At 39.4% G+C, this 27,121-nt stretch overlaps 1 protein-coding gene across 2 annotated transcripts; it reads left to right on the top strand.

Annotated features, from left to right (window-relative positions):
• The first annotated feature begins 32 nt into the window (after positions 1-32).
• GEN1 (GEN1 Holliday junction 5' flap endonuclease) lies at positions 33-21,886 on the top strand. Of its 2 annotated transcripts, XM_036379582.1 has the most exons (14): positions 33-729; positions 3,227-3,424; positions 4,901-5,087; positions 6,470-6,646; positions 9,248-9,358; positions 11,312-11,385; positions 11,931-12,022; positions 12,826-12,976; positions 13,096-13,132; positions 13,234-13,314; positions 14,070-14,200; positions 17,059-17,120; positions 17,665-17,808; positions 18,012-21,886. In XM_036379582.1, exons 2-14 carry the CDS (start codon positions 3,264-3,266, stop codon positions 19,415-19,417), a joined length of 2,814 nt encoding a protein of 937 aa, XP_036235475.1. In that variant the 5' UTR covers positions 33-729; positions 3,227-3,263; the 3' UTR covers positions 19,418-21,886. The 2 variants fall into 2 exon arrangements, with proteins under 2 accessions (XP_036235475.1, XP_036235474.1); XM_036379581.1 differs by having other exon boundaries at positions 33-3,424.
• Positions 21,887-27,121: the final 5,235 nt, after the last annotated feature.

Genomic DNA, 27,121 nt, shown 5'->3' with positions numbered 1-27,121 from the left:
CTCGTTTCCGTGCGCGCGCCATTATCGGGTGTGGGGGGCGGAGCGCCCGTCGCTCTGGAGCCGCTCCGAGCGGGCCCGGCGAGGCTCTCACGGGGCCGTCACGGAGCCGTCACGGGCCGGGCGTTCCTGCTGCTCCCCGCGGAGGCGGGGCCGCTCCCGGGCCGAGGCTGAGCAGCCCAGGGCAGCTCGGGCACGCCTGTTCCTGTGGGCGCAGCGGGGCGGGAGTTTCAAACGCTGCGTGCGGGGAGCCCGCGCTCGGCTCGCCGGCAGCGGCTCGGGGCTGTTTGTGTTCATCCCGCCGGAAGGATCCGCAGGCGCTGAGGAGGAATCTGCAAATGCTGGAGCGCGCCGCCGCTGTCCTTCGGGTGTGCTGGTTTATTGGCAAAGCTGTGCTGGGGTAACGCAGAGAGAGGGAAAGTTGTTAAAAACGTCAGGGCTTTCATGTTTCCTCTGCCGTATCTTTCCTTCTTTTTAAAGGCCTCCGGGTGAGACATAAAATATATGCTTAGCCGTCTTTGCAAGTTACCTTGGTCATGTGTGAAAATATCTCTGAATAGTTTGAATTTCAGCGTTAAATGCTTTCTGTGGTTATTTTTAAGTAACTGGCATTTCTGGCAGTGTAAAAAAACTTAGTAGAGCAGAATGTAGTCTTAAAGCACTATATAAGGCATAAAAGCTTTATAGGTTTAGCACATTCTGGCCTGAAGAGACATTGAGAAGGTTTTGTAGGTGAGTGGTTATTTTTACTGTTAACCATCTTCAGTGATTTCTAAGTATATGCAAATAAATCAAGTTCAGTCTTGCTTCTCTGGAAGTTGCCATCTCTCTAGGGTTGGAGGCTCGTGATGAACGAAGCTGTTAAATAAAATCCGAGTAGACAGATCATTCATGTTAAGAGTAGTTAAGCTATTTGTACACTGAATTCAAATGTAAATAACTTATGAAATACACTCAAAAAAACCAAAGACTGCTACCAGTCTTGTAGGCTTTCATAACTCACTGTTAGATATATATTCAAAGTGATGTGAAAAACTTAAGTCCTCAAATAACTATACTTTATTACAGTGAAAAAGTCGACTTTTTTAGTTTTCAATTTTTATGCTTTTTTTATTATTATTTGTAATCTAACCAGATATAGGGTGTTTGCAGTGTATTTGTCTTTCCCATTAATTAAATACTATGTGACACTCCATAACAATACTTAGAAACTAACAGGTGTTTTTTAAGCAATTGTATTGATGCAGACTAGCAGAAACCAAATTATAACACCAAAAAGACATCTCCCTTCTTTGTTAGGTGTTCTCTCACTGAAGGTGAATTATTGTGCTTGTCTTTTGGGAAGGTTTGGATACTTGCCCTGTGTATCAGAGAAACTGATTATCCTGGACTTCAAGAAATTGTACTATGTAGCTGTATGCTTGATTTGTATTTTTAACTAATTTTTATGTGCTTGACATACAACAACAATAGCAATACTCTCTCTGTCTGCATACAACTAAAATGAGGTTGAGTCATTGTAGTAGTTAAAGAAATGGATTAGAGGCCTGGATTGTGTTGAAAGTAAACAACCTGGAATTGAATAGCTGCCTTGCTTTAAAACAGAATTAGAGTATGAAATAATGCACCCTCCAAAGGCAGGCTTGCTGTCCTGACAGACTCTGGTGTTAATTGTGAGAGACCACACACTGGCTTAGCTCCTCATGTGTCTTAAGCAGATCTCTCAGATCTCTAGGGGTCATCTAGTCTGATTTATTCAAAGGAGCATTTTAATTTATCTGATCGTACAGTAGTGTCAAAAGCAGAAAGAAATACAAAACATTCCACATTGTACTTGATTTTTATATTCTAATATTGGGAGAGAAGAGAGAAAATAAATAAGCATGAGACAAACTTTGTACCATAAGACAGTGCAGGAATAAATTGGTATTGTGAGAGTGGAAAGCAGAGTCTGTGCTCGAGGCCTTGTATAAAACTGGCAAGATGTGAAAACCAGAAGAATAATGAAAAGAAGAAAATGAGTGTGGTAATGGGGTACCATGGTGAGTGGAGCTGTGTAAGTAAAGTTACATAAGATGAAGAGGTATACCTCCTAGTGGGTGTATGTTTTCAACTGGTGTGCATTATAGGTAGTGCTAGTCCTGCAGTACCAGAGTTGGCACAGTGAAACACACTGGTGTGTTTCTGCAGCCACAGTGTTAGAAATGCCAGGACATTTGTTTGGAAGGTAAATTCAGAAGTCATCATGTTGCACCGAGAGCTTAGTAACAAGTTGGCCCAGTCCTTTTTAAGGGCTCTGTGATTGCCTGAAGTGATAAGTTTGGATTTTGTGCCCTAAGTAAGAAGTTCAGAAAAGTAACAATTTTCTGATGAACGTGGATATCCTGGCCAAGAAAGAGGTGCACCATCCTGAGCCAGGTGTGCATGTTGTATGGAGCTATTCCCCAGGCATCCAGGGCCAGAATAAAGTACTGCCTCCTTCTTAATACTGCATTGGAGTTCTCTTCACAAATTTCAGTGCCAATCACTGCTGATTCCCTGCTCAGAGAGGCTTCCATCAGCACTGGATTAAAAGTAGACAGTGTGGCAGCTGGATGTTAAGAATGTCTGCAACCTGTGAGCAGCCACAGCAGCAATACCATCTTTTTTTTCCTGAACTCCAACCTGAATTTCCTAAGCCAGAATCTCTGGGTGTTGACCCCTGTTGTATCATCTTGGAATGCAAGGAAAGTTTAAATTCTGTTGTCATTGTAAATATTCCTCAAATAGCTTTAAGCTACTTCTATTTTAACAGAAAATTTTAATGTGAATCCTACCTCAAATCAGGACGTAAGTTCCTTAAGAATTCTGTGGTTTGTTTTTTTAATAAAACTTGGATTGTGTTTATGTAAGGGACACGTAAGACTTGGAAATGAATAATTTTTTGTTTATTTTTTTCTTTTCCCTGAGTTTGGTTTTATTTATGTTCAGCTTATTATTATATTTATTTATTATTCAGCTTATTCAGCAATGCAGCTGTTCTGTCCAAAGAAGGTATTTGGTAATAAACCATCTGTGAACTGGAGTTGCTACACTTAGAAGACTTGGAAGTGGACTTGGACTTGCAAGTGTTCTTGCCTCCAAAAAGTAGCACTTATAGTGGCAAATATTTATCTTCTGAACTTCACAGTCATAATGCTTCACTTCATGCCATGTGCTGAAACTGTTTTATTTTCTTTGGTCTCCACAGTTAAAATCTACCTTCTGACAACAAGGAAGCGAAAACAATGGGAGTGACTTACCTGTGGCAAATCCTTGAGCCTGTGAGGCAACCTGTCAACATAAGTAGTCTCAGAGGGAAAACACTTGCTGTTGATTTAAGTTTGTGGGTTTGTGAAGCACAGACTGTTAAAAAGATGGTTGGAGTAGTTACCAAGCCACATCTCAGGTATCCATATAAATTATTTGAGCCAAATGTCTTGGAGCTGTATACTTTAAATATGTTACTTATTCAATAGAATTCTAAGAGTAGCTTAGAAAAATCAAAACTGGTGTTTTGATTCAGTTATCACTTATGCTACATATGTAAAGGGTTTGAAGTGAGTTCTAAGTGGACCCCCATGTTGAATTAAATATGTTTAAGTCATTCTTCAGGCATTTGAACAAACTTGAGGAATATGGATCTATTTTTAATTTAAATGAGTTATCTAAGGAATGAGCATGTCTAAGCATCTGTAATTTCAAAGCACTGTTCTCTGCAAACAGTGCTAACAATAATGAAAACATACACAAATTTTCATCAGTGCTTGTTGTTAATTACCAGTGTAGAATACTGAGTTACTACATGGTGTTATACACTCCTGTGACTTCTGTTGAATTCAGCACGATATAAAATATCAGCATGATACAAAATCTCAGAATTTTCTGAGAATAATGTCTTAAATTGTTTTATACTTACAAACTCAGATGGATAATTAACTATAAAACTGGCAGGATTACCAAAGTCATTACATCAGTGTGGTAGGATGTCCTGTGTGCAGTGGATTGGAAGCATCAGTCCAGATCTCCAAAGCAAGACAAGGAGTTGAACAGATTTCTACCAAAAAAATGTTTTCAGACAGTTGAAAATATTTTTTTTGAGAATTTGTATTTTCGAGTAACTTATTGTTTAGATTGATTTTTTACATCATTTGTGAAAATAGAACTAACCTCAAAAGACCAGCTTACTGTATTTTGCTAGTAGTAAAATTAAATCTACAAAATTAAATCTACTGTAATGGTCTCTCCATGTGTGTCAAAGTGATATAAATGTTTGATCTACTCCTTTGGAAAGATTGATAGTGGAATTACTGGTTAAAGTATATGCTGTTTGATATGACTGCTGTTAATTTTACTGTTACAGTCCAAGTATTTATTACTGCAGCCTTGTAAAGCTCCACCCCCCAATGGTGCTGGTTTGCATATGAAAAATTGGCATTGTAATGGTATCTAGAAGTCTGTCCAATACTACAGCATTCAGTCACTTGAGGTGTACCTGTATTGATAGATCTGGGGTTAATATTTGATATAAAATAATCAATGTAAATATGCGTTTGGAGGCAGATTTTGGATAGTTAATATATTTTTATTAAGCCTTTTAAGTTTGCTTACATCTTTACACCCAAAAAAACATCCTTTCTGTTGGTATTTTCTTAGGAATTTTATAAAGCTGCTACAATTTCATAGTATGACAATTTCAGCCAAAGACAGGAATATAGATCAGAGGTTTGTTTAGATTGGGGGCGAGAGAATCATTAGAGGTAAAGGCAATGCTAGGATTTTTCCAGTGGTAGGGTCAGGAAAATATAAGAGAAATAAGGAAAATGTCTGAAGAGATCAGTCTTCACAAATAGTTCAGCTTATGGAACACTTTGCTTTATTGCAGAAACCTGTTTTTTCGGTTTTCTTTCTTTACATCAATGGGAATTAAACTCGTGTTTGTCATGGAGGGAGAGGCCCCCAGGCTGAAAGCAGGCACCATGAGCAAGAGGAATGAGATGCGCTATGGGCCTTTGAAGAAAGCTGGAGCTGTAAGAACAGGGAGATCTTTATTTACAGCCATGTTAAAAGAGGTGGGTAACTGAGTGTTGAAGTATTTTTAATGTGATAGAAAGAAATCTTAACCAAATTAAATACAGAAGTTTGAAATAATTGATAGCTTTTGCTACAACCCACCCCTGAAGGCCAGGTAACTGAGGTTCTTGTTAAGAGATTCCTTGGGGGCAGATTAGGGTGGAATGGCACTGAATGACTGGTGTGTACATTTTTTACACCTGAGCCAGTTGTGTAAAGGAGGAAATTGGCAAGATTAAAAAAGCATTATCCCACCTCACAGGATCTGATTATTGTTGGCCTCACCCAGCTCAAAAACCAGCTTGTTGCTAAACAAAGGCTGGTTTTTTGTTGGCATCCTTCCATGGTGGGTGTGCACCCCCTGTGTCATACTACATGAGAGGTTTCACCAACACACACCCAAAAATTCTCCTGCTCTTTGGCTGGGGGTGCAAATGTGCCCTCAGCAAAGCACCTGCTGCCTTTTCAAGTGACCAGTTGTTTGAGTTATTAACCCCTAATACTTCAGTGTCTCACAGCTTTAAACACAACAAAAGTAAATGATGTTTTGAAGTTTTTGAAGGAATGTGCACCTTTGAAGTCAGGCCTTAGAGCATCTGTTAAGTGTTATAGAAGACAAACAGTGTCAGAATAATTTTCTTATTGATATGTTCCAGCACAACAGCATGTTGTGCTGTTGTGATTGACAACCATAACTGAGGATTTATTGCAAAATTTAACTTAGCTGTTCTTTTATGGTGTTAGTATCCATACTTCTTCATATACTCCCACCCCCATTAACCATTTATGTCTATTCAAAAATCTATGAAGTAGAATTCATGGCCGTTCAGGGCTTCACTGGACTGTACATACCAATTCATGTTTTATTCTAAAATTCTAAAATAAAATATTTTCTCTGAAAGCTGTATGTATGTATCGGTGTGTCTTGCACAGTGGTCTAGTCTTGGTAGGATGACAGCATTGTACTTCTCTGCTTGATACTCTTGGGAAGTTTGGCATATGTTGGAAGATGTCTGTTTTGGCTCAGCATTACTGTTTGAGTAAATAGCATTGCTTCTCAAAGATAAATACTCTTTGGTACTACTCTTCTGAAAACATCCTAAATGTCTATTTAAAGTGTAAAGATTTTTGTGAAGGAGTGGCCATTAATCATGCTGTGTTCAAGTCCTCTAATTAATACTTAGCTCTTTGTGGATATCTACTATTTCACTGTTACAGGAAATTATTTTTTGCTGAAGTAGTGCTTTCATTGATGAGGTGTTACATAGGCAGAATAACAGTAGCAGTTCTTAAAGGCACTTGTGTCTGAGAAAATGCATGCTAATAAGTGAATTTAATAGCTCAACATTCAACCTCTTTCCTTTTGTATTCCTTCTTTTAGTGTCTTGAACTGCTGGAGTGTTTAGGTGTCCCTTGGGTTCAAGCAGCTGGAGAGGCAGAGGCAATGTGTGCCTACCTAAATGCAAAAGGACTTGTTGATGGCTGCATTACCAATGATGGAGATGTTTTCTTGTATGGAGCTCAAACAGTTTATAGAAACTTTGCCATGAATGCTAAGGTAATGTATCTTACCCTGTTCCCACCCTTTCTATAGACTCTTTATAAAAATGTAAATAGAAGGAAAGGACTTGAAAAAATACTTATATGTTATTAAACTTACCTTGTAGTAGTTGGGTTTGTTTAAAATAATGTGTTTAAGACAGGAACATTTTATTTGATTCACTGGTAATTGTTGTATTGGCTGTGAGAGGAAAACTACTGAGAATAGGGTAATATTGCCTGTGTTTGTAATACCCTGTGGTGTCTCATATAAAGTTAAATTGCAATTTTTTTCCTATTTCCTTCTTTATTGTGGAGAAGTTGAGTGAAGTAATTACTTCCTATAAATTTTCCCCTTAAGTCATATGAGAGTGATCAGCCTCCTGGGTCTAATAAGTGTTCACATACTTGCATCTTACAGGTTCATTTTATTATGAATATACTTGCAATTAATGCTGTTCGCCTCAATTGGATATGAATAGTGTAGGGATTGTACATCTGTATCACAATCAATTTTTGTGATCATTCAAAAACCAAATAATTTATGGCCTTAAACTGAAGTGTTCATTTGTTAAGAATACAATTTTCCAGAAATGGAGAAAGGCTACTCCAGATTTCTGTAATTTATAATGTTCATCTGAAAGACTTGTTGAAAAAATACATTGGAGATATGAGAAAATCAATAGAACAAAAGAAGTGCACTACAAATAATTAACTCTGAAAAAATAATTAGGGTTGATGGAAGGTTATTTGCTTTGGTGACACCATGTTTGAGTTCTTCCTTGACCTGGTTCTTTCATTCAGCTTCCTTGTCACTTATCACCAACAGTGAAGGCAAGCTCAATCTTTCAGGTGTACTTAGGTACGTATATAGGTCAGCATAAAAAATAATTTGTGAGTGTGCACACTGTCAGGGGCAGCTGTTCTAGCAAAATGGATCACTTCAGTTTGTTGGCTTGTGGGGGGATTTTTTTGTCGTGATTGAGGAAGGAGACAGTGGCCTATGTTTTAATTCATGTTAATCTTGATTCCATTTTGTATTTGAGTCCCTTTACCTTTCAAATATTTCTTTAGCTTATGCCTAATATGTTAGATAACATTTTTATTCTTTTATTTTACTTTCGTAGTACATTGAAATGTTTACATGCATTTTAATGTTTAGGATTACATGCATTCCTGAAATGACTTGGCACAGCCACTAGGATTTGATAACATTAGTTTTGCCACATTTTTTCTACAGGGAGGAAACAATAAAAACACCTAGAGTCACAGAATATACTGAGTTGGAAGGGACCCATCAGGATCATTGAGTCCAACTCCTGTCTCCCTGCACAGGACAGCCCAAGAGTCACCATGTGCCTGAGAGCCTTGTCCAAACACTTTCTGAATTCTGTCAGGTGTATCTTGGTGGTGTGACCGCTTCCCTGGGGAGCCTGTTCCAGTGCCCAACGACCCTTTGGGTGAAACACATTTTTGTGATACTCAAACCAAACCTCCCCTGACTCAGCTTCATGCTGCTTCCTCGAGTCCTGTCACTGTCACCAGAGTGAAAAGATCAGAGATCAGCGTCTGCCCCTCTCCTTCCCCTTGTGAGGATGTTGAAGGCTGCAGTGAGGTCTCTCCTCAGTCTCCTCCAGGTTGAACAGACCAAATGACTTCAGCCACTCCTCATACAGCCTCCCCTCAAGGCCTTTCACTATCTTTGTTGCCTTCTTTGGATTCTCTCTAATGGCTTAATGAAATTTTCATACTGTGGCACCCAGAGCTGCCCCCAGCACTGGAGGTGAGGCTGCCCCAGTGCAGAGCAGAGCAGGACAATCCCCTCCCTTGCCCAGCTGGCCATGCTGTCCCTGATGCCCCCAGGACAGGGATGGCCCTCCTGGCTGCCAGGGCACTGCTGGCTCATGTTCCATTTGCCATCAGCCAGGACCCCCAGGTCCCTTTCCCCAGCACTGCTCTCCAGGCTCTCATTGCCCACCCTGTGCACACAGCCAGGGTTACCCTGTGCCAGGTGCAGAATCCAGCACTTCCCCTGGTGAAACTTCATATGGTTGGTGAATGCTCATCTCTCCAGTTTGTCTCTCTGCCCTTCAGGGAGTCAACAACTCCTCCCAATTTAGTGTTGTTGGCAAACTTACTTAGTATTCCTTCCAGTCCTGAAATTGAATTACCACTTTTGGTATCAAGTTCGGGATGATAATGAAGATGTTGAGAAGTGGGCTGAGGAGGAGCCCTGTGGAACTCCTCTTGTGAGAGGTTGCCAGCTTGATTTAACCCTATCCACTGTGGCTCTTTGTGCCTGACCTGTGAGGCAGTTGCTCACCTATCATCTAACATGGTTATCCAGCTGGACCTCTTGGCTTATTTTAGTTTCTTTCAACAGTTGATGCCCATACTTGAAGTTCCAGAACTGTAGTTGTTCATGTGGTGTCCATGTATTACAGTATAAATTTTAATGGCAATTTTTTTTTCTATTAGACCCCTCTTATGGGGTAGAGCCCTTTCCTCTGGGTGTGGGTGAATAGGGGTGAGTAAGCAATCCCAACTGAATGTGACTCAGGGCAGTTCCTTCCCTGTAACAGATGTAACAGCAATAATATGTAATAAATTTCTCTTGCAGGATCCACATCTTGACAGTTACACAATGTCCTCTATTCAAGAGAAACTCGGTTGTGACAGAGAGTCTTTGATTGGGCTAGCAGTTCTTCTGGGCTGTGATTATCTTCCAAAGGTAAGCAACATAATTATTTTTTATTTGGCACTTACACTGTCTTCAAAAACAACAAAATGTATGTATCAAGGGAGATATGCATGCTGGGAAAGCTTATGCAATGCATGATTACTGAGATCCAGCAGAAGATGTGTAGGAAGTCACTGTAAATTCTATTTGTAAATTCTATTCTTTAGCCTTCTAAAAGGCTAAAGATATTCAAAATGGTTCATGAACATCAGTCTAAGACTTTTGTCTCGTTCCAAACCTTTTCTATAATGGAGGGGAAGGCAAAAGTTTAGATGCTGATTACATTGAGCCAAGGTGTGAGAACTCCATTGTTTATGAGGATGCTTTGTAAAAAGTCACATAAAGTGCATCCCTGGCAGAGGAGCTGTGGAAAATGAGAAGAAATGGCTTTGTCTGTGCTCTTTGGAAGACTTAGTAGTGATGGTATTGAGCTGTAGTTATTAGTAAAGGCAGTTCTGGATGCAGTTTGGATGTATTCCTGTTCCATTGTTTGTAAATATATAATTTACGAAGAATTAGAAGTTATCTATTTGGAAGTTTACCTAATTAATTGAGAGGAATCTCACTCATAACTGCTTCATTTCTTTCTTTTCTTTCTTTCCTGTAAACTCTTAAATTCTTTTTTGAAACACTGAACAGAAGCTGTTGTTATGGCTATTTGAAAGGGAGAAGAAGTGGGATGAAACTTGATTAACCTACAGTTCATCATGTAGTGACTTCAGACAATGATTGCTCCCATTCAGGCTTGCTGCAGATATCTAGTTATTCTTAAATAGTTGTGTCCCAGCTTGATAAAACTATCCTTGAAACAACTGATACTGCTGGAAAAAACAAACCTTTCATTATTTTTGGTTTGGGTTTTGTTTTGGGTGTTATTTTTTAATTTTGCTTCTGTTATGGGAATCTTTAAATAGTTTGTTACTACTGTGTAAAGAGAGGGAGTAAAAAAACAGTGGATAATCAGTGGTTATTGTACCAAAGCAGCTCCTGGAATGCCAGGTTCTTACATAGTCTTAAAATGTCACAATTATGTGATGCCAGATAGATCCTTTCAGTTATTGCAGCTCAGCAAAATAGATGAAGACAGAAACTTGTTAAGATAGCTGAATTATGGGAGTGCATTGGGAATGGAGATTGGCAGAACAGGTAAATGAGAATACCATGCTATACATGCACTTATTTTGTTGAAAATACATCAAAATAATCTTTCCTTGCAGAAGCTGAATGTCTGACTTTACGTGAATGTCTGACTGAAGTCCAATGAGGACTTGGTTTGAAATGTAGATTTATTTTACATGCCTGTATGTATTCAGTTGTGCCCTTACAACTGAATAAATACAGATTTATTTGTAATGATGCTGTAGAAAGTACACTCTGTGCAATCTTCATAATCAGGTGTATTGATTCTTGGCAAAATAGGGTGAAGATGGAAAGAACTGGAAAGCAATATGTGTATATTTTAAATCATAGACTGATACAGTAGTTTGGGTCAGAAGGGACCTCTGAAGTTCACTTGGTCCAACCCCCCTGCAGTGAGGGACATCTTCAATTAAACCACATCACTCAGAGCCCCATTCCAACCTGACCCTGAATATTTCCAGAATGGAGCATGTACCACTTCCCTGGGCAACCTGTGCCAGTGTATCTCTACTTCATTGTAACTTCTCTTTGCTTTTAGTTTATTTTTGCTTTCTACTTCCTTCTTTGCCTTGTTTTATCTCAGGTGCTGTTGAGCATAAGAACAGCTTGTGTGTTACACTGGCAATACAGCTGTTAATCTGTCACCTTCTCTGCCCTTAAACTTGGTCAAAAATATTTTTCTCAATTTATTCTCAACATCTGGAATAACTTTTTGTCATTTCTCTACACTATGTAATAAAGATGTTTTTGTGAGAATATGAATATTTTGTTTGTAATTAAATAATATTTCATATTTCACTATAGGGGGTTCCAGGAGTTGGGAAGGAGCAAGCTTTAAAGTTAATTGAGACTCTGAAAGGTCAAAACTTATTGCAAAGGTAAGATGGAAATTTATTTAAGTGTTTTTTATTCAAAGACTTAACAGTATGTACTTCAACTCCAAGACAATGTTTGTAATACTTTAAGTTAGGGAGGATATTACCACATTCCTTGCCTTATGTTTGCTAAAGGAATTGTTTTGCTAGGCAAGTCTCATATTTGTTTTAAACATGAGCTGGCTCCTAGCTCTTGAGCTAGCAGGTATAAGTTGATATATTGGAGTGAAAGTTGTAGGGACTAATGAGACTTGCTGATTTTTAATTGGGTTGTGGATTAGGATTTGAGATACCAAGTGCTTTCTATGTTATCATAATGTGTGTGTCAATGCTAGAAATCCAACATGATATAATATAAAAGACCCCTCTTTCACAAGTTTAAGAACTGTCTCTTGGCTAAATGCTTGACAAGTATAAAGAAATTATTTTTCAGTGTTTAAGAACTGTCTCTTGGCTAAATGCTTGACAAGTATAAAGAAATTATTTTTCAGTGGTTTAAGTGTGAAAGCCAAAAATATTTCTTGATCCTTTTACCATGATCCTTTCAGGTTTGAGCAGTGGAAGGAACAATTTCAGCATGATGATGATCCACCTTTTGTTGTTAAAAGGGTAATTCACTGTTCAGAGTGCCATCATCCAGGTCAGTGTGAAAAGTGCTGAGCTGTACTTTTAGCCTCATTGTTTACTTTTTATTATGGGGTGATGGGTTTTGTTTTATTGGGTTATGGGGTTTTTTCTACTAGCATTAAAAACACTTTTCAGCTTCCATCTTCATGTTTTCAAGATTATGTATATGTGCCCTTATATAAACACTTCCAAGGCCTGGGACTAATTTTCTTCAAATGTGAAACTAGTGGACAGCATATGGAATGTTATCATTATGCTGTTGTGGGATCCCAGATATTTGCCTTTTTAACATGATCAGTAAAGACAGCGTGCTGTACTCTATACTGCCTAGCAACTATTTCTTTAGTTGCTTGAACTGGTCCTGCATCAAGAGGACCAAATCTCATAATTGATGAGGTATGTGGCAGTGTTTTTTCAAGAAGAAATTAATCCCAAGTACCCTGATTTTGGTATCATCTTTGATCAGTGAATTCATTCAAATCCATCATTTGGTGAAGGAAAAGCCTGATTTAAATACATTATTTATATGTTTTCCAGGTTATCATGCATTACTTCTGTAGTTTTGTGATAATAAGTTTCCAGCTTAAGATCTGAAACTGTTGAGGGAAAAAGTCTTCAGAAAAATGGAAGCCTGCATGTCTTTTTCAGTTTTTACTATAGATTCATAAATGCAGATAATGCACTCAGATCTGCTTACAGCTGCCATTCACATCACATTCATACTTGTTCTGAGCTTTGTATTTGTAATACTGCCTTTAGAGGTTTGGAGATTTTGGGAACCTCTTTTCTCCTCACTTTGTGTGTCTGTTGCTATAGGGTCTTACAAGGAACACGAGCACAATGGATGTAAATTCTGTGAAAGTGTGAGATGCTGCAAGCCCAGTGACTCCAAACACTGCTGCCCCTGTGCATGGCATCAGTGGGAGCGAGTGAAACAAGCAAATGCAGTGGAGGACAGTATCAGAAAGTAGGAATGGCCTGAAAATTTAACTGCTTTTCCCTGCATTCATATGCAGGGTGAGCATTTAGATGCATAATTTTTTCCCATTTTTCCTCAGTTCCTAACACATTTGTTTTTACCTCCAGAAAAGCCATGAGTTGTGAGGGCTTTCCATTTTCTGAGGTAACAAACAAGCCTACTTAATATCAATTGTTTTAATCAATTAGTTTAAATTTCAGCTTTATATCGTCTCTTAAACTGTTTCTTTTATGTTTTATCTCAAGGTTATCCAAGAGTTTCTTATAAACAAGAATAAATTGATCAACATAAAGGAATGTCGAAGGCCAAATTTATTGTCCTTTCAGGTATGTAACAAAATATTGAATATTCAAGGAAGTGATAATGGTGATCTTCATTGGTAATTTTACTTGAAATAAGAATTAAAGAATCTTGCTACAACATCTTAATATACCTCACTGTTTTGAAAGCCTAAAATTGAAGACTTTGGAAAAAATCAGTTGCTGTAAATAGCTAGATAGAAAAGTGGAAGAAAGAGAAAGCTCACTTGTCATTGTTTTGTTTTTCATTGTCCAATATTGCTAGGTGGGGGTGAAGATGTTAATATATGTACATTAGCATTGTTTTCTAGGAAGGCTTTTTACTTGGTTTTTATTGGCAAAATCAGATGTCTTACAATGTTTAATTTTTTGGGTTTGATGACAATGTAAGAATTACGCATAGTAGAGTAGATCAGTTAAACAATGTGGCTTTAATGAAAATCCACGTTCATTGTCTCACATGTGAAACCTGTAACTTTCACAGCTCCTGGAAGAGCTGATGTGAACCTGAGAAGGTGTTTAACAACTGTCTTATCCCTGCTGCTGCCACCCCACAACTGTTCCCTTGGCTTGTCACTGACAGCTGATGAGTGTGTCCTGCTAGGGGTGGCTGTTCCCTCCCTTGGCAGTGAGGTGTTGGCGGGCATTACACCAATATATAAAAGTACTCTAGATATTTTAAGTATTTAGCCCAGTGTCCCAACTACATAACTATCTAAGCATGATATCTAATAGAATAAAGAATGTTTTAAAGTTTGGGATTTTTTTTTTTATACAAACAGCTATTTGCTTCAGAGAAGATGGAATGGACCAAACATTATGCTTGTAAGAAGCTGTTAGCACTTTTGACACGTTATGATATGATCCAGAGAAAATCTGGAAACATTGACTCAAAACAACTGCAGGCAATACGGTAATGTGGCTTGATTTCTTGAACTTAATATGTTTACTTCTGATGCCAGATAAAAACCACAAGGCTTTTCTGAAAAAAAAAAAAAAAAGAAATATTGTTTTCTTCCATCTTTGTTTCAAGCTTTGTGCTTGTTTTGAATAGAGGTAAAAATTCAGATCAGTGCACCAATTCTACTGCTGCACAAATACATAGAGCAGTTTCATTCGAACTGGCAGTGCTTGTGTTCTCCTATGCTTGCTCTTTGTTCCTTTTCCTTAGATCTGTCTCAGTCCTCTTCTCAGGTTCTTAGCTTACGTTTGATTGAATTCTGTGTCTCAAAATAAGAGTTCAGGCTTAGAAATGAGCATCTGCAAAATTAGTCATAATCTCTGATTGCTTATCAGACCTACCAGCTCTCATTGTATTATGTGTCAACCCTACTTTTCATTCAGGACTGCTAGATCTAGGAATGGAAAAATGGCCAAGTATACAGTTACTAAAAATGGACATGCAGGGAAGAAAAAGCAAGATAAGCATGCAATTACTTTCTCCCAGAATACTTTCCCACCATCCAGATTTCTGTTACTTAGGAATTTACTGAGCCAGAATTAGCAGTTTCTTATTCTGTCAGCCCTCAATGTAATTTATTTTTTTAATGATCTAATCTCTTCTTAAACTTAAGTCAACTTCTAGAATCTACAGTGTCTGTTGGCAAATCTGAACTTCACTTTGCGAAGGGAATTGTAACTTATTTTAATTTTATCTGATGGTTTTGTTTCCCAAATGAAACCCAAATTTTCCCTGCCTCCCTAATTCTTTTATTGGAAGAAGGTTAGTAATTTTTCCGTGCTAGTCGAAGTTTTTAGACATTAATTTTGGGGCACAGGAGGACAGTCAATAGCAGTGTGATAGTATCACTTCTGGGTTGATGTGTCATAGTCTTGAATTAGTACTTTTAGAGATGCTCATCTATTCAGTGTTATCTTTCAAAAGATTGGGGAGATTGGTTGGAGAATGCTTTTAAAATTGATTAGCAAGATAAATTACCATTATTTACCTTTATGAATGAATTAATTGACATTCTCTGTTTATAACACTTTCTGGTGTTTCAAGAGTTTAAAAGAGAGGTGGTGCATGCACTGGAAGATTTCTTTTGTTAACAAGTGTTTAAAAATGCAGTAATGGTCCAGCAGGATCAGCATGATCCTACTCTTCATGCATAGGAAGCTACTAAACTGGGGTGTAGATAGACTTTTTAGAAAAATCTCAGTGACTGACTGTCCCTGCTTAGTTCAAGTTGTGTTTCTATCTTCTGCATGAGAGCATGAGGACAAATGACCCTGTCTGATCATTCAGAACATTACTGTCCAGGGCAGCAGCCTTCTCTGGCATTAATATCTTAAAATCATAGAATCATTTGGTTTGGAGAAGTCCAACCATTACCCTGACACTGACAAGTCCACCACTAAACTGTGTCCCTCAGTTCCACACCTACACATCTTTTAAATTAAATATCTCCAGGAATGGTGGCTCAACCACTTCTCTAGGCAATTTGTTCCAATGGTTGACAACCCTTTCCATGAAAAAATTGTTTCTAATATCCAATCTAGTCCTCCCCGGTACAGCTTGAGGCCGCTTCCTTTCCTTTCTTATCACTTGTTACTTGGGAGAAGAGACTGACCCCCACCTGGCTGCAACCTCCTTCAGGCAGTTGCAGAGAGCCATGAGGTTCTCCCTGGACTAAACACCCCCAGCTTCCTGAGCTGCTCCTTTCACACTTGTGTTCCAGACCCTTCACCAGCTCCACTGCCCTTCTCTGCTGGAGCACATCCAGTACCACTTCTTGTGGTGAGGCCCAGAAATAGACACAGGATTTGAGGGGTGGCCTCACCAGTGCTGACTGCAGGTGGATGATCACTGCCCTGGTCCTGCTGGCCACTGTGTTGATCCAGGCCAGGATGCCACTGGCCTTCATGGCCACCTGGACACACTCTGGCTCATGCTCAGCTGCTGTTGACCAACACCTCCAGATCTTTTTGCTCTTGACCACTTTCCAGCCACTCTTCCCCAGCCTGTAGCACTGCAGGGGTTGTTATGACCCAGGGGACAGGACTTGGCCTTGTTGAACCTCACACCACTGGCCTCAGTATCAGTCTCCAGACCCCTCTGCAGAGCCTTCCTGCCCTCCAGCAGGTCAGCACTCCTGCCCAGTTTGGTGTTGTCTGTGGACTGACTGAGAGTGCACTTGATCCCCTCATCCAGGTCACTGATAAAGACATTAGACAGGACTGGCCCCAGTAGTGAGCCCTGGGGAGCCCCATCGGTGACTGGCGTCCAGCTGGATTTAACTCCACTCACCACCCCTCTCTGGGCTTGACCATCCAAACCATTTTTAACCCAGTGGACCCATCCCAGCCATGAGCAGCCAGTTTCCCCAGGAGAAAGCTGTGGGAAATGGCATCAAGGGTTTTACTAAAGTCTAGGCAGACAACATCCACAGCCTTTCCCTCATCCCCTTAGTGGGTCACCCTGTCAAAGAAGGAGATCAGGTTGGTCAAGCAGGACATGCCTTTCAGGCAGGTCAGCTGAAGATACCAAACTGATGTTTGGTAGGAGACTGCATTATGTTTGTATCTTACAGAAAAGCTTTTTTTATTTTGTACGAATGCTCTTCTGAGTGTCAAATAAAAATGTTTCAGTGGTCAAATCTATACTCCAGATTTTTCTGTATACAGAGTAGTGTATTTTATTTAAAGATGTAGTAATTTCAATTTCATGAGAAGATTTTTTTTTCTCTAAATCATCCAAATTAGAATATTGAAATATTTTTAGATTTAAGTCTAGATTTAAATCTTTTAATGGACTTCCTCTTCTTACAGGATTGTTAAAACACGTGTTAAAAATGGAATTCCTTGTTTTGAAATTGAATGGCAAAAACCAGGTGGGTCTGGTTTCTATGTACATTATGGAACAAAACAGTTCATAGAAAAAAATAAAATCAAGCTTTATAGAGGACAAGAGTTTGGCAACACTCTAAGGCAATGGAATGTGGGCAAGATTAGAAACTGTTCCATGGAAATAACAGGAAATGTGCATCAAATTTCACATACCCTGAAAGAAAAAGCAATGCTTTAAAGACAACAAATTTACCTAGAAAGCAAGGGACTCAGTCTTCAGCTACTTTTTCTAGTACCTGTAAATAAGACCTAAACTGTGTATTTCATACCTTATTTCACTATGTATCCGAAGCTGTCACTGTTTACTAGCTAGAAAATTTTCTGTGCTGCCAGACTCCTCCCTGTAATGTGTCCATTTGTGCCAGGAGACTGGCAGGAAGAGAAAGACCTCACTTGTAGATAAATCTCAAATATCATACTATTGATTTTTTATGTACCTTCTTTTTATTCAAGTCTTTGCTGTTTGGTTTTTCATTCCCTAGTCTGACATGTATATTCATATCAAAAGTAAATTCATTATTTTTTCAGAACATTATGTTGATCCAGAAGATGAGCCTGTGGAGTTGTTTGTAGTCACGGTAGAAGAAGAGTCTTTGTTTCAGGCTGCTTATCCTGATGTTGTTGCCCTCTATCAAGTGGAAAAGTCAGACATGCTTCAGAAGAAACAGAAAAGTAAGTCCAGAAGCTTATTTCATATGAATCTATATGTCTTGCCAGAATGCAAAAAACATTTCTTCCACTCTTGAACAATATAATGCCAAAGCAAGATGAGAGGACTGTGCTTTAATCTTACTATTCTGTACTTTTGCACTAAGAAATATGAACTGTGATTTATATACCATTCAAAGTGCACTTTTTATTATTTTTCTTTTCAGAAAAGAAAGACAGATCAGAAGAAAAGGAATTACCAAATTCTTATGATGAAATTACCAGTCTTCTGTCTCAAATTAATTTAAAGCCTACACACAGAATTCTTCCTGTGCAACACTCCATGTCAGATACAAAATCTCTCCCAGAAGATCAGACACAGCAGAGAAGTAATGGATCAAAAGATGTAGCATTACCTTCAGCTTCCTGCATAACATCAGTTCATGTGTCAACATCAGCAGCTGCTCCTGCTGACTCATCTGTGCCCTCACAGTGCACTAAGTATTCAGGGATGTCATCCTCTTCCTTTGTACCTGGTCTGCAACTGAGCAGTACTGATGGGAAAGGAACCTCCTTCAGCACGACACCAGCCCATGGAGGTGATGACCATGATCCAGCAGCTGACTTAACCACATGCATAAAATACTCACATCCACTAAGTCATGAAACAGTAAGAAATAGCTCAGAATATTCTGATGTTACACAGTCTGATATACATTCTGAGAGTGAAGATGATTTGTTCACAAATTATGCTGTGGGACAAATTCAGGAGTGGTCTTTAAGTGAGAGAATACTTAAGAAGGCTCCCATTCCATCACAGCCTTTGCCTGAAGATGCAGTGCTACTGGAGTCTTTGAATTGTTTTAAACAACCAAAAGAAACATTGAATCCTGATAGAAATCATGTCTCTTCCTCATGTCAGTTAAATAACCCAGTGCAGGAAAATAAAAATGTTCTATCAGAAAACTCTGCTAGTAAATCCAGCCTACATATCTATCAAGATGCATACAAAAAAGCTGACATCCTGGCTGAAATGGTGCACAAAGACCCTTCTAGAAGTGGTTCAGCATCTCTAACCTGCAGTGGGAAAACAACAGAGACACTTCATCCTGGGTGTGAAATGCTTCCAGCATCTCAAAAGGCAGCAGATGCAACTGGCTGTCACATTAAAGAAGCTTGTATTGAAACTACTTGGAAAGTTTCTTCTAAGAAGAGTGTCTGTCAGAACAGATGCTCTTCCAGCGAAGACAGTGATGATGGGCATGTGGATAAAATCCTGGTTTATGAGCAGCAGAAAAGGCAGCTGAACCCTGGCCAGTTCAAGAAATGTTTTACAAAGAAAAAGGGCAGCATTGTTACTAGCAAAAGGACAAACAGTGACTCAGCCCTTACAATTAAGGGGAAGATTAAAATGACCAATTTAAAGAAAGCTGCCAACAGTTTCTCAGTGCAAGCAGCTCCAAAACCATCCTCTGTAGAGGAAGTTAATTGTTCCCAAAGTCCAGAGAGACCAATTGAAAGACTGGGTTCTGATCCCACACAGCAAGAGAAAAGTGCTGTTCTGACTTCTGCGTGGGCAGACAGTCCCCTTCCCCTGTCTGAAAGACTGAAAGGAAGAATCAAAATCAATTAGGTTCTCCATAAAATAGATTATGATAGCAATTAATTGTCAGTTCTTGAAGAGTTCTTTCTCAGAGTTTCTGCAGTATGCTCTATCAATCTTATGTGGACACAGTTTTAATGAATAGGAAGTGCTGGCACTGGAGCTGAAGTTTGGAACAAAAATGTTAACAAAAGTGGCGAACAGTTGGTTCTAGGCAAGTACCAGTCATTCTGCGTGTGTTTACATTCTGAACTTGATACATAAGCATCAGGATACAGTATGCAAGGATGAGGGAGATTTATTTAAGAAAAAGGGGGTTTTTTCCTAACCAGTTGTGCAGATTTTGTGTACAGCTATTAGTCTTGCTTACAAAAACACTTACTAAACAGTGCCTGCAGTGCTGTTGGACTTTCCTAATAAGACAAAGTGATGCAGCATTTTTAACTGAAATTCTCCATTCTCCTCTACTAATTTCATTTTGCAAGTTTTGAAATGGGTTTTGAAATCCTGTGTTTCTGGTTGTATTGACCATCTCTAAAGGACCAGAGAGAGACACACAGCAGATGTACCTCACAGGGTAGCTGAATTTATATCTGCCATGCCCCATAATAAGCTGTTCTTCGGGGGTGCACCTCTTCCAAAGAGTGGAATAAGCCATGTAAGGATACTCTGGTGTTGTAGCTGTCATATCTAATATTTAAGGAAATTTGATGACTGATTTAATTAAATTTAATTAGGACATTTTTTCTTAAAGAAGGCTGAAATCTCATCTAAAATTCGCTTCCATTCATAATAGAGTGAAAGTTAAATTACAGAAGATCTAGTTATCGTATTGCAAGTTCTTTGGATAATATCATGTTTGGGTGTTTTTTAAAAGAGGAAACTTGAGTACAGTTTTGAAAGTGCTCTTCCTACCTCGTCACTGCAGAAGCAATCTCTGTTCATACACCTGAAAAAGTTGTTCTCAACAGCTGCCTGTTGGAGGAATGCCTCCTTGTCTGTATTAGGTGTTTGTAACTTCTGTGCACCAGCCAGAAGGAAGACAATTCTTGCCAAGACATATTGTTAACAAGAGAAATTAGGATATCTGTGCCTTAGTAAAAAACGTCAGTTCTTCATCATGGTCAAGGACCAAGTTTGGAAGTTGAATTCCAGATGTGTTTAAGGAAGACATAGGTAACCTATAGCTAATACAGTCTGTAATTAGACAAAATGGTACTTTCTTAGTTTACTCTGTGGGAAGATGGAAAAGTTTTATTTATAATCGATTTTCCAAATGAGAGATGTATTCTGGAAATGAGAAAAAAATTGAAAATATTGGAAACATATTTTCAGTTTTGAAGATGATCTTTGACTTCTGGAGCCTTTTAAGTGCCCAGCTGATGTGAGAAGGTAGCTGGAAGAACAGAGTTGTGAAGGAGAATAGGAGTCACCTGGGAATTTTAAAGGGAGAGATTCATAGCATGACAGAATGGTTTGGGTCGAGGGGGACCTTAAAAACATCCAGTTCCAACCCCTGTGCTATGGGCAGGGAACCATTCCTTATGCAGTGGTCAGTAATGGAGGGATCTGAGTGGGAGGTTTCTTTTTTTGGGAAAAAAAACACTGTTTTTGGTTATGTATGATTTTTTTTTCTTCCTGATGGTTTTGAATACTGAAAGTTGAAATCGAGTGTTTAAATTTTGATTAATAAAAATGCCAACATCATGTAAACACACTTTTGTTCCCTCCTAGGATATGGGAATGTGCTTTTTTGTTGGGGGATCATTCAGTTTTACCCACAATGTGTGGATTTCTGTGATTTAGAGCTTTCTTTAGAATCGGGGGGCCCGAGTGGATTTTGGAGGGAATTTTCTTTGTTTTCCAAATCTGCTTGAGATGACTGCTTCAATGGATGAGTAGGTGAAAATACTGTCAGAATTATGTGAATTATGAAAGTCAGAAATGAGATATATTAAGAACCACAGAGGAAAAAATATTATGTTGCTGATTTTTCCTGGTAATTAATTGGGTTTCACAAGTACAGTTCAAGCATGAAAAGCAGAAAATTCTCCATTTTTTCATATGTAATACATCCAAATTTTGTGCCAATTTTCTGCCACTACTGTAGAAGCAGCGATAGATGTGGGAGAAAAAAACCCAACTCTGTAGAATTTTCCCTCTATTTATGCTGTAGCTGCTCATTGCAGTAAATAAAAACATTTATCATTGGGGATGACTGTTGCTTGAATTAAACTTGTGATTCATTACAGAAGGGTAATTACAGTTTTTAAATTGTTTTAGTTTCTCATCTTTATGTAATTTACTCAATCTAAAGATTAGGTATGGGGTTTTTTTGGAGCTTTTTACTGTGCTGACTGCTTTGCAACCTCTCACACTTGTGAGAATGATGTTTAAGTAAATTGAGGGGGTGTAACATAACTTTCTTCTGCAGAGAATGTTTCTCCAGGATTCTGTTAAACTGCCTGTAAGAATAAATCAGTTGATGCATCAACCTTATGAGCCTGAATAGATTTTCATTTATCGTCTGTCCTGATCTGTGTGAATTGGCTCTACCAGGGTGCTTCATACAAAGTAATAAAAATGTACCTACCATGGAGGTGGAGCAGGTAAGGGGCTCATCCTTAAAGTCATTTTCTGAAAGGTTTTCTGCACATCTGCTGTCCCAGCCTGAGTACTTTACCTGATCTGTCACTCTTGCTGGCATCCCTCTAGCTTGAATGATGCTCACAGAGATATAGAGCAGAGCCATAGGTTCTGTCTTAGCAGGGTAAATATTTCCACTTACAAACAGTATCAAACATTAAATGCAGCTCATTTGTTCAGCATAGCTTGACAAAGGGAAACATTTACTTGGCATTCCTTAGGATTGTAACATTATTTCAGGTCCACAATCAACAAGAAAGGAAAATAAATGCTGTTTACATGGACTTTATACATAGAGAGCTAGAAAAAAAATATAATTTAAGATCACTTCTCAATGTCTCTGTATCCCATTGTCATTTTTCCGTTGGTAGAGATTACTGAAATACTTACCCACATGGGAACCTACCTAACAAACACAAAAATTTGATGAACATAATGAATTTTTTGATAGTTAACCAAGAAATTTCCTAATTTGAGAAGGGATTTATTTAACTTTACACAGCCTTGGCTCTGTGTTCTTGTGTCAAGGGAGATCCTTGGAAATGGAGTGGCAAAAGAGACTAATGGCAGCTGTTACTTGAGACAAGATAGTCTTTTCATGTCTAAAAAGGTGTCAGGCCCTGCCATATTATAACAGCAGATAAAAGGAAACTGCAGTTAGAATATTACTGGGAGTTGTTGTAAACCCAAGTGCTACTGACGAAACCGTAAACTCGGCGCTAGATTTGGCACTTTTTCCTTCAGGAAACAAAACACTTTAACTGTTTCAAAAAACAAAATTACAATCGGTGACAGAACCACTCTGCACAGTTCTCCTGCTCGTGTATCCTGCATTGCAGCTACCATCAGTACTGAATTTAATTTAATCACATAAGAAACCTTAAAATTCTTTAAGCCCAAGCCTTGTGACCACCTCTGCCCCAAGACCAAGTTGTTAGAGGTTTTACCACTTCAGAGACTTGAGCACAACTGTAGAAAGGGACATACCTTTGAAAAATCTTGTTCATTAAAAACAGCTAGTCCTACTAAAATTCCTGATGGATATTTAATATTCAGAAGCTGCCTGAATAAAAATCAATTAAGGAAAAGAATCAGGAATATTTTAAATGCCAATGTAGTGTAGAAGTAGCTCTACATTAGCGTTTGTTATTTGAATATCTTATTTTAAAATACAATTTGCTCTGCTAGAGCACCTCTGCAGCCAAGTTTGAAGCCCAGCTAGTTGTCTCACCAAATATTTTTCACAAACATTGGATCTGTGGTAAGTTTTGGGTATTCTTTGGCACATGGTTGGAGGAATTGTGAGTGTGGTCTGTTTTGGATAATTTCAGGGGCAAACTAGATGAGCCCTTGCATGCTGTCTTAATCGTCCATGCCAAGATCCCAGTGTTGCCCTGGCAGTGACACCACATAACAACAGACAGATGAGATAGGCACAACCCTAGAAACTCTCCAAGTTTTAACTGCCTCAAAACCATGAAATTTGTGGCCCCCTGTGAGGCTGAATTCAGGCTATCTTTCAGTCCAACATGACTGACATGTCCCAGAGCAGATTTAGCTTTTAAGCCTCTGTCTCTCAGCCCACTGCAGTGTATTGTAGACATTTTCTTTGAAGCTTTTGCACTGGAGACTTAGATTTCCTGCTTGATCTACAACTGGGTAGGAAAGAGCCCTGAACTCAGTCTCAGAATCCCCAAAACCTGGAGTTTAATGGAACAAAGGGCTTCAAGAGTGACAGCCACATGCATCCCTAATGTACAGGGGCTTCATAGGACTTTATCTCCAGACTAATGTGTTGCTAGTTTTTCTAATTATTGAATGGCTTCTTTACCAAATCACACCAGTGGTGTCCCTCAGGGGTCTGGTCTCATCCAGACATGGATGAGGGTTTAGAGTCTTTCATTAGCAAATTAGCAGATGACACTAAGCTGGGAGCGTGTGTCGATCTGTTAGAGGGACGGAGGGCTTTGCAGAGGGACTTGGAACGGTTGGATGGATGGGCAGAATCTAATGGGTTGAAGTTCAATAAGTCCAAGTGCCAAGTCCTGCACTTCGGCCACAATAACCCCCTGCAACGTTATAGGCTGGGGACGGTGTGGCTGGACAGTGCTCAGGAGGAAAGGGACCTGGGCGTGCTGGTTGACAGTCGGCTGAACATGAGCCAGCAGTGTGCCCAGGTGGCCAAGAAGGCCAACGGCATCCTGGCTAGTATCAGGAACAGTGTGGCCAGCAGGAGCAGGGATGTCATTCTTCCCCTGTACTCGGCACTGGTGAGGCCACACCTTGAGTATTGCATCCAGTTCTGGGCCCCTCAGCTTAGGAGGGACGTTGAGGTGCTTGAGCATGTCCAGAGGAGAGCAACGAGGCTGGAGAGGGGCTTGGAACACAAGCCGTATGAAGAACGACTGAGGGAGCTGGGGTTGTTCAGCCTGGAGAAAAGGAGACTCAGGGGTGACCTTATCACTCTCCTCAGCTTCCTGAAGGGTGACTGTGGTGAGCTGGGGGTCGGTCTCTTTCTCCGAGCAACAACAGAACAAGAGGACACAGTCTCAAGCTGCGCCAAGGGAGATACAGGCTAGAATTAAGGAGGAAGTTTTTCACAGAAAGAGTGGTAAATACTGGAATCATCTACCCAGGGAGGTGGTGGAGTCGCCATCCCTCAATGTGTTTAAAAAAAGACTGGATGTGGCACTTGGTGCCATGATCTAGTTGAGGTGTTAGAACATGGGTTGGACTCGATGATCTTAAAGGTCTCTTCCAACCTAGAAATTCTGTGATTCTGTGATTCTGTGACCTGCCAGTTAGAAATGTGGAGTAGAGTCTGATTTCTGCTAATTAGGGCCATGCCTTCCTGATGGAAAAAAATCAGCAGTGGTTCTGCTGACAGTCTGCTGGGCAGCCAGCTCACATGTGCTGCCCTAAGCTGTGATGTGAGCTGTCTCTGGCTGTCTGTCACATCAAAGAATACAGCGGGTACAGCAGGGGTACATGAGGATGTAAAGGCTTTGCCTTGAGGAGATATCAAAAAACTGAAAAAGGGGATGCTGATATTAGAGAGAAGTTTAGGAAATACAACAGAAAAGCAGGAAATAGTACAGTGGGGTGGCATAGGGCATATATGAATCCTGCATTCCCAAGCACTTGTGTTGCCAGATTTGGTATAACCTCCTGGCAAAGTCCAAGGCATGCAGATCAGCAAGTCTGTACTCCTCCGTACAAGCCCAGCCAAACTGTGTCCTCCCTGTGTATGGCTCCTACAATGATTTTTAGCGAGTCATGCACAGCCCACCATCTACCCCTGCTTTTCTATTACCTTTTAACCTGAAAAATACAAGCTTTTACAGCATGGGTTCAGATAGTGATTTGTGTTGTCTGTGTTTACTATTTATCATGAGATGTGTGGGATTTGTAGGTGTTCTTCCTATCAATCAGGTCCAAGGGAAGGTGATGGGTTTGTGCTCATGCATCTCCAAGCAGAAATACATCATTGTTCTGGCATCTACTGAAATGCCATCATCAAAGAGGATGTCGCTTTTTTTCCCTTTCTAAAAATCCCTTTTCTTCTTGCAGATTGCTTAGAATTTGCAAGGAAGATATCTGGGAAAAGTTGTAGCCTCATGATTTTTGTTTGTGATTTCTAAAGAAATGCTGTTTTCAGTTGATGGCATTTTGTTGTTTTTCCCCACTATTACAGTCAGTTGCTGCCTGCTATGGTTTCTAGTATGGTAATGGTAAAAACTCATAGAACATGTTATTCTGCTGTTCTGTTTTAAGAATATTCTTTTTAGCAATACCAGAAGAAAATGCTACAATAATAATATAGATAAGGAGTTCTGAGATATAATAATGAAACCAAGCAGGATGAACAGCGATATTTTCTATTTGGGGTTGGTTGTGGCTTTTTCAGCTTCAAAGGCCAAGTTTCTATGTACCAAACAAACCTTTATCCAGAACCTTCTAATCCAGCACCTTCCACACTGTACTCTCTGGTGTTAGTGGTTTGGAAACTGGGCTGAAAAATATCCTGTGATAATCTATTGGTTTCTGTATAACAACCCAGCATATTTAATAAAAAAAAAATTAAAAGACCAGTAATTCTTTGTTTGTTCTGTTCTCAATAGCTCACCACTGAGGTTTTACAGAGACAACATTCCTCTCCCCACACTAATAATCTGAAGAATAACTGTGTAAAATGGATATGAGGCTCTGGCATTGAAAATGTTGGAATTTTTACAGAGAACTGAACAAATCCACCAAGATTATATTCCTACCAATGACAGAGGTGTTATCTTGCAAAAACTTCTTTGTGATAGTATATTTACTTTGTAAAATACCAGTAATTTAAGTGTGGGATTTATTTTTTCTTTTCTACTACAACACAAACTGTTTGTGCTAGGAAGCCATAAGTTACAGATTCAGGAAAAATCACTATCAACAATCACTGGTGTCTTCCAATGGCCAGGGCACTCTCACTACAGAAGTCAAAGACTTGGAGCTGCTCTGACATGACAGTGAACAGGTAGATTTCAAAATTGTGGGGTCCTCATCCATATGATCTGGTATAGCCCTCTTGTATAGAAATCTTAGAACCTTGTTACTCCTGCCTGGGGAAAAGACCCAAGTTTGAATATTGTGATCAACTGTATTGATAACTTGGAATACAACCTAAGCAAGTGACTGTGTGGGATGAATGTTTCAGGGAGGGAATATATTAAAAAATCTGACCAACAGAAGAGCCAGTGAGGTACAAAGTGTCCATGGTGCAGATAGAATTTACCAGCAAAGATATTCTGGGAAGTCCCACCAGACCCACCCAAGGATACCTTGTGAAGAAGCTTGTGGAGCTCAGGGGTCCCCAGCCAGCTCCTCCCAGACATTGCCTTGTCCAACCCAACCAAGAGCTTTCTAACAGCAGTCTACCCTCTTTCAAGTTCCAAATAATGTTCACTTAACAAAACCTCTCTGCAGTTGTTCATTTAACAAAATACAGTGCTAGGACTTCCCCTTATAAATACAGTGCAATTGTGGGGGGTTATAACTCTTGCTCTTTTAGTCAATTAAATTGATCAAATACTCTATTATATCACT

The sequence above is a fragment of the Molothrus ater genome, chromosome 3, assembly GCF_012460135.2.
Source record: "Molothrus ater isolate BHLD 08-10-18 breed brown headed cowbird chromosome 3, BPBGC_Mater_1.1, whole genome shotgun sequence".
NCBI classification, from domain to species: Eukaryota; Metazoa; Chordata; class Aves; order Passeriformes; family Icteridae; genus Molothrus; species Molothrus ater.
Note: the sequence above shows the minus strand (reverse complement) of the source record. Positions and strands in the feature narration are given on the sequence as shown.

Bases quoted from the DNA above. Each gene is read 5' to 3' on its own strand.
- GEN1 (XM_036379582.1), top strand. From the start codon at position 3,264: ATGGGAGTGACTTACCTGTGGCAAATCCTTGAGCCTGTGAGGCAACCT. The intron at 11,386-11,930 runs GTAAGATGGAAA...TGATCCTTTCAG, and splicing joins GGTCAAAACTTATTGCAAAG to GTTTGAGCAGTGGAAGGAAC. The intron at 12,977-13,095 runs GTAGGAATGGCC...TTTTACCTCCAG, and splicing joins GTGGAGGACAGTATCAGAAA to AAAAGCCATGAGTTGTGAGG.